Source organism: Eriocheir sinensis, unplaced genomic scaffold, assembly GCF_024679095.1.
Source record: "Eriocheir sinensis breed Jianghai 21 unplaced genomic scaffold, ASM2467909v1 Scaffold5, whole genome shotgun sequence".
In the NCBI taxonomy this organism is placed as follows: Eukaryota; Metazoa; Arthropoda; class Malacostraca; order Decapoda; family Varunidae; genus Eriocheir; species Eriocheir sinensis.
The window spans coordinates 380,001-397,222 of record NW_026111831.1 but is presented as its reverse complement, the minus strand read 5'-3'; the positions used below and the strand labels follow the sequence as shown (position 1 = coordinate 397,222).

Genomic DNA, 17,222 nt, shown 5'->3' with positions numbered 1-17,222 from the left:
AGGGAATAGATAAACAGAATAACAAGGGAGATAAAGGAAGGGAAGAGAGAAGGAGAGAGAGGAGAGAAAAATCATAGAAAAATAGATGAAGGGAAAAAAAGAATTAGTTCAGTTTACGATAAAAAATATGACGTTTTCTATGAAGGGTTTCTGACATCTCGTTTTCTTTCATGTTGGTGTGTGTGTGTGTGTGTGTGTGTGTGTGTGTGTGTGTGTGTGTCTCTCTCTCTCTCTCTCTCTCTCTCTCTCTCTCTCTCTCTCTCTCTCTCTCTCTCTCTCTCTCTCTCTCTCTCTCTCTCCTTTCTTTTCCCCTCTTTTATCTCCCTTTTCTCCTCCTTTCCTTCCTTCCTTCCTTCCTTCCCTTCCCTTCCTTTCCCTTCTTTCTCTTCCTTCCTTCCCTTTTCCTCCCTTCCCTTCCTTTCCCTTCAATATTCTCCCCTTTCCTTTCCTTCCCTTCCTTTTCCTTTCCTCTCCTTCACTTCCCTTCCCTTCCCATCCTTTCCCCTTCCCTTCCCTACTTTCTTCTTTTCTTCTCTTCCCCTTTCCTCCCTTCCCTTCCTTTCCCTTCAATATTCTCCTCTTTCCTTTCCTTCCCTTCCTTTTCCTTTCCTCTGCTTCACTTCCCTTCACTTCTCTTCACTTCCCTTTCCTTCCCTTCCCCTCCCTACTCTTCTCTTTTCTCTTTCCCCCTCCTTCCTTCCTTTCCTTCAATATTCTCCCTTCCCTTCCTTCCTTCCCTGTGTGTCCCTTGCACATCTTCTTACACGAGGGTCTGATGCGCGGGGCGTCGGCCAGGTCCCCAACGGCGCTCTCCATCGTGGTGTCTGCCTTGCTCTTCTGGTCATCCTGAGGGAGGCGCAGAAGAAGGGGTGAGGGGGGGGGTAGTTAAGAGGTGGTGGGTGTGGTGGGGATGGACGGGAGGGGGAGAGGGAAGGGGAGAGGGGTGGGTAGTGGTGGTGGTGGTGGATTGATGGGTTGTTTGTGGGGGGCAGGAGGTGGAGGTGGTTAGTGGGTGGGAGTGGGAGGAGGGAGTGACGGAGGAGAGGTGGGGGAGGGGATGGGGAGAGGGGTGGGGAGATAGTGAGAGTAGGTTGTTTGTTTGGGAAGGGAAGGTAATATGTGTGTGTGTGTGTGTGTGTGTGTGTGTGTGTGTGTGACCAAGCAGTTTTTTATTTTTCACTTTGAGACAATTCATATTCCGTTACTTGAATTTCTCACAATAAGACATAATGAATGAAGAAAGACGTGAGACACTTCCTTTGTCTGTGTCACGCGTGAAAAATTATCACGCACGAGCGCTCATCCCCCACACACACACACACACGCTTGCTTTCCTTATCTGGTAGCTGAGTAAAGGGCAGAACTGAAGAATCACCGCCGTGCCGGGAGGTAATCGAAGGGCTGTTTAACAACTGTTGTAAAATTTTCTTCCTTTGATTGTTCATTTTTCCCTCTTTTGTATAATATTACGTCTGTTGTTGTTACCAGGCCGCGTCCTTGGCACATTGCTTTCCAACACGTGCATGGCTGGGTACTGGTCAGCGCTGGTGATCACTCATTGTGGAGCATCTGTCGGCAATATCAGTCACTGACCTTGTTTTTGCCGATCATTTGCTTGGTCATCGGTGTTATGGACTCGCTCAGCACGAGTATATGGCGTTGTCGATGCCTGTGCAGATGGACAAAAATCCGGATCTTCAAATCGCTTGTGCCCAATGTCTTATGCTAACTGTGGCTGTCAGACATAGACACTGAACAGCGATTTGGAGAGGGGGATTGATGCCTTAGTAATGTGTCTTATTCTGTGGCTGTGAGACATGGACGCTAAATAGAGACATGGAGAGGGGGATTGATGCCTTGGTAATGTGTCTTATTCTGTGGCTGTGAGACATGGACACTGAACAGCGATTTAGACAGGGGGGTTGATGTCTTGGTAATGTGTCTTATTCTGTGGCTGTCAGACATGGGCGCTAAATAGAGGCTTGGAGAGGGGGATTGATGCCTTTGGGTACTTGGTAGGGTCTAGGCAGAATCATGGGATATCGCTGGAATGACTTTGTGTCAAACCGGCGACTACTCCGTGAGACCGATTCCACATGTATTACCCGCTTACTCCGTCAACACCAACTCCGGTTACACGGGCACGTGGCACGCTGCCCAGAGGCCGACCCTGCCCGCCGGGGTGTTGCAGTAAGAGATAACCCCGCGTGGAGGAGGCCAAGGGGACGCCCACAAAGTTCATAAATTGAGCAAGTCTCTATTATTCATCATTTTCTTCTTTCTTTCATTCATTCTCTCTTTCTTTCCCTCTGCCTCTCTCTCTCTTCCTCCTCCTCCTCCCCCAACACCTCCGCCCCGTTCCCTCGCCTCCTGTCATTTCTCTCCACCCTGTACAGTTAGACAAAGCGAAATAATTTACCGATTGTCTTGATGGGTATTAGTGCAGAAAACGGTGTGTGTGTGTGTGTGTGTGTGTGTGTGTGTGTGTGTGTGTGTGTGTGTGTGACTTGCAAGACTCACAGTGAAACGGTCGTGTATGTGTGTGCGTGTGTGCGTGCGCGTTCGAAATCATATACATTAGTGCGTGGAAAGAGAGAGAGAGAGAGAGAGAGAGAGAGAGAGAGAGAGAGAGAGAGAGAGCTGCGCCGGGTCATCGCAAATTTTCCGGTAACGTAACAATTTTAGGCTCACAAACAACACGTAAAGAGAGAGAGAGAGAGAGAGAGAGAGAGAGAGAGAGAGAGAGAGAGAGAGAACAGTTAAAACCCAGCAATACCAAGGTAACTATTTCCTTCTGATCAGTAAGCTAAACAGACACACACACACACACACACACACACACACACACACACACACACACACACACACACACACACACACACACACACACACACACAGTTTCCTGTTTCACTACATCCCATTTCCTTCTTTTTTTCTTTTCTTTTTTCCCATATTTTCCTTCTTTTCCTTTCTTTCCTTCTCTATTTTTTTTCTCTTTCTTCCTTTTTCTTATTTTGTTTTCGGAATTATCGTTGTTTTTTCTTGTTTCTTAGTTTCCTTTATTTTCTTTATTTTCTTCCTTATTTTCCTTATTTTCCTTTCCTTCGATTTTTCTCTTTTTTCTCTTCTTTCCTCTTTCTATTTTCCTTGTTTTTCTTCTATGGTTTATTTTCTTTCTTTTTTTCCTTCCTTTCTCCTTATAAATTTTCCTTCTATTCCTCTTTTTTTCATATTTTTCTCATTTAGTTTTCTCTCGTTCTATTTCTTATATTCCTCTCTCTCTCTCTCTCTCTCTCTCTCTCTCTCTCTCTCTCTCTCTCTCTCTCTCTCTCTCTCTCTCTCTCTCTCTCGTTAACTCAAGACAAAGCAATTTATTTATTTCCTTTTCCTCCTTTTCTTTTTTTTTCTTTTTTTTTACTTTCACGTGAACCAAAAATGACACCAACAAATTTTCTGTCAATGATGTGCAATTTTATATTCTCTCTCTCTCTCTCTCTCTCTCTCTCTCTCTCTCTCTCTCTCTCTCTCTCTCTCTCTCTCTCTCTCTCTCTCTCTCTCTCTCTCTCTCTCTCTCTCTCTCTCTCTCTCTCTCTTTCTTCTTATCTCTATCATTGTTATCTTTCTTTAATTTCTCTCTCTCTCTCTCTCTCTCTCTCTCTCTCTCTCTCTCTCTCTCTCTCTCTCTCTCTCTCTCTCTCTCTCTCTCTTTCTTCTTATCTCTATCATTGTTATCTTTCTTTTCTCTCTCTATCTCTGTCTCTCTCTCTCTCTCTCTCTCTCTCTCTCTCTCTCTCTCTCTCTCTCTCTCTCTCTCTCTCTCTCTCTCTCTCTCTCTTATCTATTTATCATTGTCTATATTAATTTTCTTTTTCATTGTTATCTCTCTCTCTCTCTCTCTCTCTCTCTCTCTCTCTCTCTCTCTCTCTCTCTCTCTCTCTCTCTCTCTGTGCTTTCACAAGAAGAAAAATAATGGCAATCAATCTTTTAAATTTTCTTTAGTCACTCCAAAGTTTCATGCTCCGTTTTCTTTGCCTTGGTTTTGAACACACACACACACACACACACACACACACACGTATCCAGTGTTGGTGAAATCTGCAGTTTTTTCTTTTTTTTCTTGTATATTGAGTGCTTGCCCTACTCTCTCTCTCTCTCTCTCTCTCTCTCTCTCTCTCTCTCTCTCTCTCTCTCTCTCTCGTTTTTCTATCTTCCTCCTTCCTTCCTTTTCTCCTCTCCTTCCCTCCCTTTCTTTGAGTAGGAGAGAGAGAGAGAGAGAAAGAAGAAGAAGAAGAAGAAGAAGAAGAAGACTCTACAGAGAAGAAGGAGGAGGAGGAGGAAGGAAAGGAGAGGGGGTAATCATTTAGACATAAGGAGGAGGAGGAGGAGGAGGAGGAGGACGAGGAGGAAGAAGAGAGGTTGGGAGGGGAAGAAGAAGGGAAGGAGGAGGAGGAGGAGAAGGGAAGGAGAATGAGGAGGAGGAGGAAGGAAGGGAGAGAGGGGGAAATCATTTAGACATAAGGAGGAGGAGGAGGAGAAGGCCGAGGAGGAGGAGAGGAAGGGAGGGGATGAAGAAACTTGGGAAGGAGGAGGAGGAGGAGGAGGAGGGTAACCTTTCTGACGTGGAGGAGGAGGAGGAGGAGGAAGATTGGGAGAAGACGCGACGACCGACTCCGACCACCAGTTGCTGAGGAGCGAGGAAGAGCGAAGGGTGGTTGCCTACTCCTCTCAGCTCTCCTTGACTGTGACTGGGTGTGTTCGTGTGTTCGTGATCGTGTTGTGCTGTGTTGCGTCTATCATTCTCTCTGTTTATTTTTCTTTCTTATTCTTTTATTTCCCCTCCTTGCTTTCTTTCTCTTCCGGCTTTCTGTTAACTTTCTCCCGCTTTCTCCTTCTCTCTCTCTTTTCCTTTCTTTGGACTTCTTCTTACTTGCTCTTCCTTCATTTCCATCTTTTCTTATTTCTATCTTCTCCCTTTTTTATTTTTCTTGTTTTTCATTCCCTTCTATTTTTTTCCATTTCTTTTTTTTCTTTTTCTTCACGTAAACACTTCTTTTTCTTCTTTATCTTCCTTTCTTGGTCTTCATTTTCTTCTTTTTATCTTTTGTTACTCTCTCTCTCTCTCTCTCTCTCTCTCTCTCTCTCTCTCTCTCTCTCTCTCTCTCTCTCTCTCTAGTTTCGTTGCACTAATCAGTTTTTACAAGCGTCATCTCGTTATTAAGATTCAACAGTATACCGTTTTTTTTCATTATTTTCACTATCCTCAAGTTCTTACAAGCGGCATATTGTCATTCGTTTCTAAGTGCTAAGTAGTTGTTGTTCTTCTCATTTCCATCAAGTTGTTCCAAGCTTCGTTTCATTACCAAGTTCACGGAGATATGATAATGTATTCAGCCTTCTTTTGTCTGTTTCCCACGCTGTCATTATCAAGGTCAGGCGAGGGAAAGGAGACATGGAGGAAGGGAGGAAGGAGGTGGTTGAGAAGATGCAGTGAGGAGGAAAATGAGAAGGGAGGAAGGAAAACGGGACGTGGAGATATGAGGTGAAAGAGGGAAGAGGGAGATAGATGGAGGAGACTAATTAAGGGGCTGTTACACTGGGCAAATGTTCCGTGGATCTTCAGTCAAACCACGATTTCCGCTGGCGTGGTTCTCATATTTCCGTGGTTTTCTGACGTGTCCACGATCTTCCAAAGCTACGGTAGAGTTCCTTGAAGGACGGCGGTATCACTCACCATCATCATCATCAGCAATAACAAGAAACAAATGAGAACCACGCCAACGGAAATCGTGGTTTGACTGAAGATCCACGGAAAATTTGCCCAGTGTAATAACGATTGATAATGATAGAAGAGAGAGAGAGAGAGAGAGAGAGAGAGAGAGAGAAAGGTGAAAGTCAGAATGAAGTGTTCTAGTGTTCTTGTCGTTGTTTTCCTGTTCTGAGGCACGTTTTGTTTTTATTTATTTCGTCTCTATTTTTCCATCTTTAATATTTTGCTTTATTAATTTCATATCTATTCAGTACGACCTCGTTAAATCTTGTTTTTTTCCTGTTTTTATTTTTTATTTTTTTACATCAAGGGTACAAAAAAAAAAAAGCCCGCTACCCGCCGCTCCCATAACAGATAAAAATAAAGAGAAGCCAAAAGAGAGGTCAATTTTATTCATTCTATCTTTATTTATCTTTATTTCATCTGGTTTGTTTTTCATCTTTATTCACAGCATCTATTTATATCATTTGGTATTTACTTTACCTACTTAACTCATCTCCATTTCATTATTCCATTCACTTTTTTATTCAGTTTCATTTCTATTCATTTCAGTTATATTTGTTTCATCTGTATTGCGTCATCTTTGTTTCGTCTTTATTTCATCAGGATTTATTTGCTCTATTTCTTCTGTATCGGTTTCATCTTTATTTATTTTATCATTTTCGTCATATTTTTTTTTTCATTTTCGTCGCCTGTATTTCTCGCCTCATTCTTTTTTTCTAATTTGCTTTTTGTACAACTTTTGGGGTAACTTTTTGGATAACTTTCTGAATAATTTTTTGGACAACTTTTTCGACGACGTTTTTAATAACTTGAATAATTGTTTGAACAACTTTTTATTAACCTTTTTCAATAACTTTTTGGACAACTTTTTAATAACTTTTTGGACAACTTTTTCGACGACTTTTTGAATAACTTTTTGAATAATTGTTTGTACAACTTTTTGAACAACTTTCTAATAACTTTCAATAACTTTTTGAACAACTTTTTAATAACTTTCAATAACTTTTTGAACAACTTTTTAATAACTTTTTTTGGATAACTTTATGCAAATTTTTAATAACTTTTCTATAACTGTACAACTTTTTGTACAACTTTTTAAGTAACTTTTTCAATAAATTTTTGTATAGTTTTTTTAATAACTTTCAATAACTTTTTGAACAACTTTTTGTAGAAATTTTTGAATAACTTTTTGGACAACTTTTTAACAACTGTTTTGGGTAACTTTTTGGACAACTTTCTGGACAACTTTTTGGACAACTTTTGGGATAAATTTTGGACATCTATTTTCATAAACTTTGGAGTCATCGTTACCACATTGCTAACCGTCATTCTTATTTATTCAAATTCATATATTTTGTATTATTTTTTGTCTTGCATAATTTTTGGAAGGTTCTTTTTACATATTTTTTTCATTGCGTTTATTGCTACTTTCAATTTTTTTAATGATTACGTTTATTGCCAAATTCAGGAAACTAATAAACTAGAAAAGAAGAAAATTAAGGAAAATAAAGAAAACAAGTGAAACAGATTTGAAAAACAGACAAAAACTAACAAGAAAAAAACAAGTGAAATCAGAGAAAAATTAAACAGTAAAAAGACTTAGAAACAAACAAAAAAGAAAGAAAAAAAAACATTCGTCCCACATCCTAAAGCAAGAGTTTCAAGATGTCACCACAAAGACGGTGGTTCAACGTGTCCCCCCTCCCTCTCCTCTCCCTCCTCTGCCTCGCCCTCACGCCATTGGTCGAGGCGGGCGCTGACGTCACAATGGGCGTGGCTTACGAGGACGTGACGAGCGTGGGGGGCGGCGTACGGGCGTGCGTGGAGGGGGCAGCGCGGGGGGAGGACGGCGTCAACTACTGCAGGAAACTGACGCCGCAGGAGACGCTGAAGCTGAAGCAGGGCGCGGAAGGTGAGAGAGAGAGAGAGAGAGAGAGAGAGAGAGAGAGAGAGAGAGAGTATACAAAATTGCACATCATTGACTGAAAATTTGTCGGTGTCATTTTTGGTTCACGTGAAAGTAAAAAAAAAAGAAAAAGAAAAGGAGGGAAAGGAAATAAATAAATTGGTTTGTCTTGAGCTAACGAGAGAGAGAGAGAGAGAGAACCTAAAATTAGCCCACACACACACACACACACACACACACACACTGATCCCCCACCTCCCCTTCCCTTCCCTCCCCCTTCCCTCCTCTCCCCTACAAACACTTCCCTTCCCCTCCCTCTCCCCTCCTCCCCTTCCTCCCTTTACCCTTATCTCCCCCTTCTCCTCCCTCCCCCAACCCCCTCTCCCTGGAATACCTGTAAGGACAATTTACAGTTTCAGCCAATCAACGATTTTGTCACGTTGTTCATGTTTTTCTGGTGAGAGATGTTGTGAATTGCGTGATTTTGTACCTCATTCCGTCCCAAATGTCTACTTTTCGAGTTATGCCTATCTCCTGCCCTCAACGATCTTGGGGGGGGGGGGGGGGGGGGGGGCATCGTGGTGCAGTGGTTAGCACACTCGGCTCACAATCGAGAGCCCGGGTTCGATTCCCGGGCGGAGTGGAAAAACGCGGCTTTTCCGATACCCTACGCCCCTGTCCACCCAGCAGTGAATGGGTACCAGGTATTAATCGGGGGTTGTGTCCCGTCTCCTGGGATCTGTTCCCTTCTATAATTCCTTCCCCTCCTGTCTCTCTCCGGTATGACCACAGATATTGCGCCGACTAAACGAAACTTTCCAACTTTTTTCAACGGTCTTGGGGGACCTGTGGGAACTCGGGTTTTTTGGGTCGGGGAGCATGAAATCGACTAATGTGCTTTTCAAAGGAGGTCGAGAAATCAACAGAATCACATTAGAACACCAGTGAAAAGACATACAGTTCTGGCAGCGGAGGCGGACGGAAATGAGGTATGCAAAATCATGCAATTCACTACAATGACGACATCTATCACCAGACAAACATGAACCACGTTAGAAAATCGTTGGGTGGGTGAAACTAAATTACTGTCCGCCTGTACTTCACGCCGAGACTCTATGGGGCGTATTACAAGACATTTCGCCGCCCAAGAACACATTTGACAAGGCTCTCGTAGGAGTTGTAGGCATTTCCGGGAGTAGTTTTATGACCCTATTGCTAGTGTGACCCTTCCTCTGTACCGTGAACCTGAAGAAACACGCATTAGAACCCAACTGACCACCTCTTTGACCTTTAGAAATGGCTGATGTGTGAATCGAAAGTGTCTTGTAATACCAGACTAAGGGTTAGTTTTACAGTCCATTACATCAGGTTCGTAAGCTCCCCAACCAAACACGAAATACCACGAAAATTCCTTGTCTAGTGTTCGGCGTTGATATAAAAAGGATGAAATTTTAGGAAACCACACGGGAAATCTCTCTACTATCTGGTATTGAGTAGAAATAACGGATCATTGTGGAGAATATAGTTTGGTTTGGGCGCTTACAATGACTGGGTTGGACTGTCGAACTGGCCCTAAAACTGGGGACCTAGATGTGGCAGCGTGGCGGGGAGGGAAGGACCCGCGGGTGCCAACGCCAAAACGGTCTGGGCAAGATGGTTTTACTGTAGTGGTTAAGGGACAGTGGCCGATATTTTAAGACACTCGCTTCTCACATCAACTATTTCTAAAGGTCAAAGAGGGGATCAATCGGCTTCTAATGAGTGTTGTTTTAGGTTCATGGCACAGAGGAAGGGTCACACTACCACCAGGGTCATAAACTACTACTGGAATTGACCCAAACTCCAATGAAAGCCTTGTCAAATATGTGTACTTTGGCGACGAAATGTTTTAAAATACGACCCAGATTTCCCTAAGAGGCGAAGTAGGGAAAGATTGATGAATAGGGAAGGAGGGGGGGGGGTAAGAATGGGTGGGGGTTAAAGGGAGGGGGAGGGGGAAATGGGGGCTGTTTGTGTATGTGTGTGGGGGGTGGGGATAGATGAAGAGTGATATAGTCCAAGATCTAAGTACTTTAATCTTGGTAGAGTCTATGTTCAAGAGCCTCCGCGATGGAGTGGTTACGTCCATAACTACGAATCTACGGGTCTGGGTTCGATTCCTGTCCCGGGCAGTCGGCGTGCAGCACACCCAGCTGTTCATCTCTTCCTTCAGAATGGTCGATAAATGGGATAAATGGGTGTACCTGGGGACACCTGGGGAAGGTAAATCGGTAACTCCAATTTTTTTTTTTTTTTTACAACAAAGGAGACAGCTCAAGGGCACACAAAAAAGGAAACAATAATAAAAAAAAGCCCGCTACTCGCTGCTCCTAAAAAAAGAAACAAAAGAGGTGGCCGAAAGAGTTAAGGGTTAAGGGTTCCCTCCCACCACAGGCTCAGCGGGACAGAGATGAGCACCGCCGCCACGCGCAGCTATAGCGTATGCTCCCAACTTTACCTTTACTTTATTTTTTTTTTTTTATTATTTTTTTTTTTACGTCGTTGCCTGCTGCGCCGGTAGGCATCTTCCAGGTGGGGCCTGATGGTCGGCCCAAGGCTTCTTCCAGGTGGGGCCTGATGGTCGGCCCAGCCCGTTCTGGCGCAGGCGAGTGTTTATAGTGGCGATGTAATGCCCCGACGAGCTTACTTTCCATCCTTCCTATTTCTCAACACGTCCTCTGCGTGTATCGAAATAACACGAGAAATTAATCAAGAGTGAGGGTATTCCCCGGCTGCCTGGGATTGAACCCGCGACCAGCGTGACGGGAGAACCACTCCTTACCGAGTCGGCCAAAGAGGTACCCCACTGGCTAAGTGGGTTATGGGAGGCTTGTTCATCAGGCCGTCGCCGCACTACAGCGCTATCTTGCATTGGCTCATGCTGTCCCCCGGAACTCGTTCTTGATTCGCTTGGACGGCTTCCTCTAGAGTCCGGGTTGATGGGTGGTCTTCAGGACAGCATGTGGGTAGTTTTTTATGCCACTCGGCGGTGACTGAAAAATCCGAGTGGTAGCGTGGGGATTCGAACCCGCGTCGTCCATCACGCGGTGAATGTGGGTCCAGTACGCTACCAGTTCGGCCACCGCCTACCCATATATATGAACCCCAGCACCCTGTCTGCACGGTTCCTAGGGCTGGATTTTAAGACACCATCGCTTCTCACATCGACTGCTTCCAAAGGCCGAAAAGGAGGTCAGTCGGGTTCTCATGAGTGTTTCCTTAGGTTCAAGGTACAGAGGAAGGGTCAAACTACCACCGGGGTCATAAAGCTACCCCTGGAAATGCTCGAAACTCCTAGGAAAGCCTTGTCAAATATGAGCTTGGGCGAGTTTAACCCAGTAGCTGCGGTGATCATGTTTCTTAAAGACCCCTCAAAGCGAATTAATGAGAAAAAAATCATCACTCACACCAACCATTATATGTATTAATGAATTTGTGATCAGTTTATGTATCCTCTATTTTGGGGGGTTTGTCAAAGCAAGAATTTGGCCCGCCGCTAGTATACTGTAAAGCCACATATTTGGCCCGTCGCTGCTACCGGGTTAAGAATATGACAGTCTCGGCGGTGAGGTTGGAAAGAGACAACGAGCGTCACACCGTCACCTCTGGGAAGCCTAGTACGATAAGTGAGACAAGTGTGATACCTGGTTATCTTCCCAGGGACGAGGACACCGGGGTAGGGCACGAGGGGGGAGAAGAGGGAGAGGAATTACACCCCCACCCTCCCTATATGCGTGTGTGCGTGTGTGTGTGTTGTTTGTTTGTTTGTTTGTTTATAAGGGCTGTTTGTTTGTTTATGTTTTTTCACTGTCTCTGAGGTTCTGTTTGTTTCTTGGGTGGGTGGGTGAGGATGTGTGTGTGTGTGTGTGTGTGTGTGTGTGTGTGACAGATATAGACAGACAGACAGATGTAGGAATAAATAATAATAATGATAATAATAATAATAATAAAAATAATGAGCAGGAGGAGGAAGAGGTAAAATATATGATGAGGAGGAGGAAGAATAGAATTATTTAATGAATTGGAGGAGGAGGAGGAGGAAGAAGAGGTGCAGCAGCAGGTGGTGGAGGAAGAGGAAGAGGAGGAGGAGGTAAACCGTTGTACAAACACCATCACAACCCGTTAGAGAGAGAGAGAGAGAGAGAGGTTTTCATTTTTCAAGCATATGGTGATGAGAGAGAGAGAGAGAGAGAGAGAGAGAGAGAGAGAGAGAGAGAGAGAGAGAGAGAGTGAGAGAGAGAGAGAGAGAGAGAGAGAGAGAGAGAGAGAGAGAGAGAGAGAGAGAGAGAGAGAGAGAGAGAGAATGCCCCTCACCCTCAAACTCAGCCCTTCATAACTCGTACTAATTCTATGCCTTACTTTAGTTCCATGCCCCTTCCTTTCCCATCTTTCATGCCCCCCCCCCCCCTCACAGCTCCGGTAGCATACCCCCACCCCCCCTCCCTCCCACGCTCTCATACGCCCCCCCCCCATTATCTATATGCCACCATGCCCCTCTGTAGTATTTCCCTTCCTTTGCATCATGCCCCCTCTCTCTCGTTCATGCCCACAATATGTATGCAACTCTTTTATTTTAAGAGTATGCCCCCCTACACCTCTATGGCCTTTTCTCTCTTATTATTTACTTTCGTCCACCATTTCTTACCCCCCTGCTCCGGTAATGTACTCCTTAGTGTATCTTTCAACATTCCTCTAACGCCCGTATTACAAGCTGTCCCTGCCCCGGCCGGTCCCGTGAGCCAAGTTAATTCCAACGCTGCCAGTCAGTCCGCCAGGCGCCGCTCCCCGCCAGCTTTCCGTGAACCACCGTGACGAGTTAGTGGTGATACATACGCAATAGTTAATGGTGATGGTCTCTGTTAGTAATAGCACGGCGGAAATGGGTAACGCGAGGCAACTGTCAGCGAGGCGTGTGGGATTGAGGAAATGCGAAGAACGGTTTGGCATCTGGCGCTGGTGTTGGCAATGACCGAGGGAACACCTGCACGTCTTGGTGCGTGAGGGCTTGGAGGGCTGGCCTAGTCCCCGGCACAGCTGTGCCTCCACGGCCACTGCCAAGGCCTTCTGAGCCGCGGTGAAGGTCGTGGCAGGGCTGCTCAGGCTGCGGCGGGCCAGGCGGCAAGGTGCATGCACTGCGCTGCCCTTACGTGGCTTCCGCGGCGCCTTGTCTGTTATCAGTGCCGCCCGCCGCCTTCCGCCCGCCTGAAGCAGCCCAGCACTCTGCCCCGTGGACCCCTCCCTCCGTGCCTCCTTGAGCCAAATGCCTGTGCCTGAGGGCCGAAGCCAACACCTGCAGCGTCGCCGCATGAGTCCGCCGTCAGGTCGGGGTCAGACACCCGGCGAAACCGCTGCTCCGCGGGGAGGCTGCCCTGCCGCCACCCTCGCCTCTGACGGAGGAAAACTGCCCGGTCATTGCCGGCTGGCAAACGGTGCCAGAGTCCGGGATGACGCCACGCCCGCTGCCCACCCCCGACCTCCCCAGCCTTGCTTTAGCCCCCCACCCCAAGGAGAACTACACCGTTCAGGGTCCACCTTCAGTCACTGCCCCGCAAGACAGACCTCCAGCCAGGCCCCGGCCCACAGAGAGAGGCGCCGAGCAGTGCTCCACGCAGCTCCTCATCACGCCGCCGCCCACCACACTGACGGCGGCTCCGCCAGCACCATGCGACCGCCTTTGTCGCCTCTGAAGCGACTGTTCTGTAGCGGCGATCTGACGGCCGGTGGCCGTGTATGCCGGGGCACGGCCCGCAGCAGCCGTCAGCCCCTCACGCTGTGCCCAGGGCGGTGAGCTCCACGCCAGACGGCCCGCCCCCAGGGTACAGGTGTGTGAGGGACCTGTGCCCGGAGGGTGTGTGGAGGGTGTGAAGGGCCAGGACCCCGCTGCTGCACCGCCTGCTGGGGCACACACTCGGCGGGCACCGCGCCCACCCGGAGGCCGTCGCTGCCCCGCCGCTGGTCCACGACACTCCTGGGCCAGGGCCGCCCCCACCCCCCTAGGAATCAAGTCCCCGCCCCTGGTCCCGAGACACTAATAGGCGCCTAGTGACCACCCCTCCCCCCAGGCACCGAGGGGAACGTGGTGCCGTGAAGCAGCCCGTGGTGGCGCCCCAGCGGGTCAGCGGCGCCGCGGCTCACCTGTACTTTGGCTATGGCGTCCTGCAGCTCCTTCTTCAGCTTGTCCGCCTCGGGGTCCTTCGGGGGCATGGCGGCACCTCTGGGGGGGAGGGAGAGAGGGTTTGAGATAGTGGGGTGGCGGGGGGGTGGGGGTGGGGGGTAGGTAGTAGGTGGAGTGTGTGGTAGATTATAGGTGGTAGGGTGGTTTACACACACACACACACACACACACACACACACACACACACGGAAGCCGTATACTGTGTTGTACTTGTAAGTTTACCTGCATTCTGTGTGTGTGTGTGTGTGTGTGTGTGTGTGTGTGTGTGTGTGTGTGTGTGTGTGAAATTAAATAAAATGAACCACAAACAATATGAACGTTTAAAAAATATGACTTAACTGTGTGTGTGTGTGTGTGTGTGTGTGTGTGTGTGTGTGTGTGTGTGTGTGTGTGTGTGTGTGTGTATGAACAACAAAACCACAGAATTCATTACAGTATGACCAAACGCTAGGATCACTTTTGCGTGCATTTGCGTGTGCGTGCGTGACTTACGTGTGTGTGTACGGGCGGGCGTGCAGGCGTGTGTGCGAGCGGGTGTGCAGGTGTGGGCGTCACGCAGGTGAGGGAGTGACTGAGGCTTGGTGTGTCGGGGGGGGCGGTGCTCCCTAATAATCTCGTTACCTCAAGCTTGTTAAACTGTCAGCCCCCCTCCACCCCCCTTAACCCCCCACCGCCTCCCCTAACCCCTCTCTACCCTCTATCTCTACTCCTCCCCAAAACACTCACTCCCCACCACCCCCTTAGCCCTCCACTGTCTCCCCTAACCCCCCTTTACCCTCTATCTCTACCCCTCCCCATGACAGCCACTCCCAACCACCCCCCTTAGCCCCCCTCTGCCTCCCCTAACCCCTCTCTACCCTCCATCTCTACACCTCTCCAAACCTCCTCCCCCACCCCCCCCTCTCTACCTCCCCCATGACAGTCACTCCCAACCACCCCCCTTAACCCCCACCGCCTCCCCTAACCCCCCTCTACCCCCAATCTCTTCCCCTCTCCATAACAGTCACTTCCCACCACCCCCTCCCTCACACCCATCTCCTTCACCCCCATTTCCCATCACTCCTTCATCCCCATACTCCCCACTCTTTCCCCCAAGCCCTTTCCTCTATATCTTCCCCTCCTCCGACACCTCGCTGTACTAAACACTGTAAGCCTGCCTGTAAAAAAGCTAATACTATGCTCGGGTTCATAGCGAGGAACTTCGAGTGTGAGGCGCCGGGGTAATGTTTTCTTGGGAAGCGCGGTGCTTGGCCCTCGCCTAGAGTATGCAGTGCAGTTCTGGGCCAGTATTCTCACACGTTCTTGGGTCTTACATCAACTCTTTCCAAGGGCCATACAGGAAATTAGTCGGGTTCGAATGAGTGATTTTTATGTTATTGGTGCAGAAGCCTCGTCACTACCCATGGAAATACCAACACAAGGTCCACTAAAGCCTTGTCAAACTATCACCAGGCTCATAACACTACCTATGGAAATACTAACACAACAACCTCCACCAAAGCCTTGTCAAACTATCACCAGGCTCATAACACTACCCATGGAAATACTAACACAACAACCTCCACCAAAGCCTTGTCAAACTATCACCAGGCTCATAACACTACCCATGGAAATACTAACACAACAACCTCCACCAAAGCCTTGTCAAACTATCACCACCCTCTTGCCCTTCCCTTCTACCTCCCAATCCTTACCCAATTCCCCTTCCCTTCTACCTCCCAATCCTTGCCCAATTCTCCTTCCCTTCTACCTCCCAATCCTTGCCCAATTCCCCTCCCCTTCTACCTTCCAATCCTTACCCAATTCCCCTTCCCTTCTACCTTCCAATCCTTACCCAATTCTCCTTCCCTTCTACCTCCCAATCCTTGCCCAATTCCCCTTCCCTTCTTCCTCCCCACCACCTCCTCCTTACCTACCCCCTCCATACTTCTTACCTCCTATCTTCCTCTCTTCATCAGCTTAACCCTCCCTTGTCTTCCCAAACCACCTCTTTATCTACAACCTTTTCCCTTCCCTTCTACCTTCCCATCACCTCCTCCTTACCTACCCCCTTCTACACCTTCCCTTCATCTTCTGTCTTCCCCTCTATATCAGCAGTCCCTTCCCCTCTTCGCCCCTACCTCCCCTCACCCTTCTTTCATGTCTCTCCCCCCCTTCCCCCTCATTCTCTCACCCCCTCACCCTCTCCATTCAAACATCACCCCTTCTTCTTTTTCTTCCCTTCCCCATCTTCCTCCTCCTCCTCCTAGCCCATACTGACAAACAGACGTGTGGATAGGATGACAGATAAATAGATAGACTGTTAGATATTGAGAGAGAGAGAGAGAGAGAGAGAGAAGCCCCGCCGAACTCAACGCTTCCTGTTCTCTGGTATACATAAATAAGTTTACTGTGTGTGTGTGTGTGTGTGTGTGTGTGTGTGTGTGTGTGTGTGTGTGTGTGTCGAGGAATGCAAAGGAGGATGAAATGAAACGTACTGGAAATGTATGTGTGTGTGTGTGTGTGTGTGTGTGTGTGTGTGTGTGTGTGTGTGTGTAGGCGGTTTGGTAGGCCTGGGAAGCGCTTAATCACACACACACACACACACACACACATAATATAGAACGGTTAGTGTGAAGGTAAATAAACAGAGAGAGAGAGAGAGAGAGAGAGAGAGAGAGAGATAACGGGTTGGGTAAAATGTCTACGTGAGAGACTGAGTGTGTGTGTGTGTGTGTGTGTGTGTGTGTGTGTGTGTACATGATCACACGCAGCAATAACAAACAATAACACACACGAAAACAATATTACAAACAAACAAACACACACACACACACACACACACACACACACACACACAGTAAAGATATGAAGCAAAACAAATAAATAAGTAAATAAAAACTGCCACTTGGTTTGAGAATGTGTGTGTGTGTGTGTGTGTGTGTGTGTGTGTGTGTGTGTGTGTGTAGAGGAGTTGATGGAGGAGGAAATGAAGAGGAGGAGGAGGAGGAGGAGGAAGAAGAGAAGAGAGAAAGAAGAAGAGGAGGAGGAGAAAATGAAGAGAAGGAAGAGATAAGAAGGAAGAGGAAGAAGAGAAGAAGAAGAAAGATCACAAAAGAAGAAGAGGAAGTGGAGGAGGAGAAAGATGAAATGGGAAGAAGAGGAGGAGGAGAAAATGAAGAGAAGGAAGAGAAAGGAGAGACGAAGAAGAGGAGGAGGAGGAGGAAGAGGAGAAAGATGAGATGGGAAGAAGAGGAAGAGGAAGAGGAGGAGGAGGAGGAGGAAGACGATGATGATGATGGCGATGATGATATACCGTTAAGAGAGAGAGAGAGAGAGAGAGAGAGAGAGAG

The 17,222-nt window shown here is 47.4% G+C and overlaps 2 protein-coding genes across 4 annotated transcripts in view; one reads left to right on the top strand and one right to left on the bottom strand.

The window, feature by feature from the left end:
* The window catches only part of LOC126992675 (guanine nucleotide-binding protein subunit beta-2-like), a 37,635-nt gene extending 23,134 nt beyond the window's left edge, over positions 1–14,501 (bottom strand). Inside the window, exons 1-3 of the mRNA XM_050851480.1 lie at positions 14,383–14,501; positions 13,851–13,929; positions 732–846 (exon numbers count right to left, since the gene is read on the bottom strand). Of these exons, the coding sequence (XP_050707437.1) occupies positions 732–846; positions 13,851–13,919 (184 nt within the window). The 5' untranslated portion in view covers positions 13,920–13,929; positions 14,383–14,501. The remainder of the gene's footprint in view (positions 1–731; positions 847–13,850; positions 13,930–14,382) is intronic.
* LOC126992674 (procollagen-lysine,2-oxoglutarate 5-dioxygenase 1-like) overlaps positions 4,639–17,222 on the top strand; it is a 44,628-nt gene continuing 32,044 nt past the window's right edge. For all 3 annotated transcript variants that reach the window (XR_007746893.1, XM_050851479.1, XM_050851478.1), the window contains exons 1-2: positions 4,639–4,749; positions 7,239–7,682. Coding sequence is in view for 2 of the 3 variants with exons in the window: in XM_050851479.1 (XP_050707436.1) it covers positions 7,436–7,682 (247 nt within the window). In the remaining variant the exon portion in view is untranslated. The remainder of the gene's footprint in view (positions 4,750–7,238; positions 7,683–17,222) is intronic.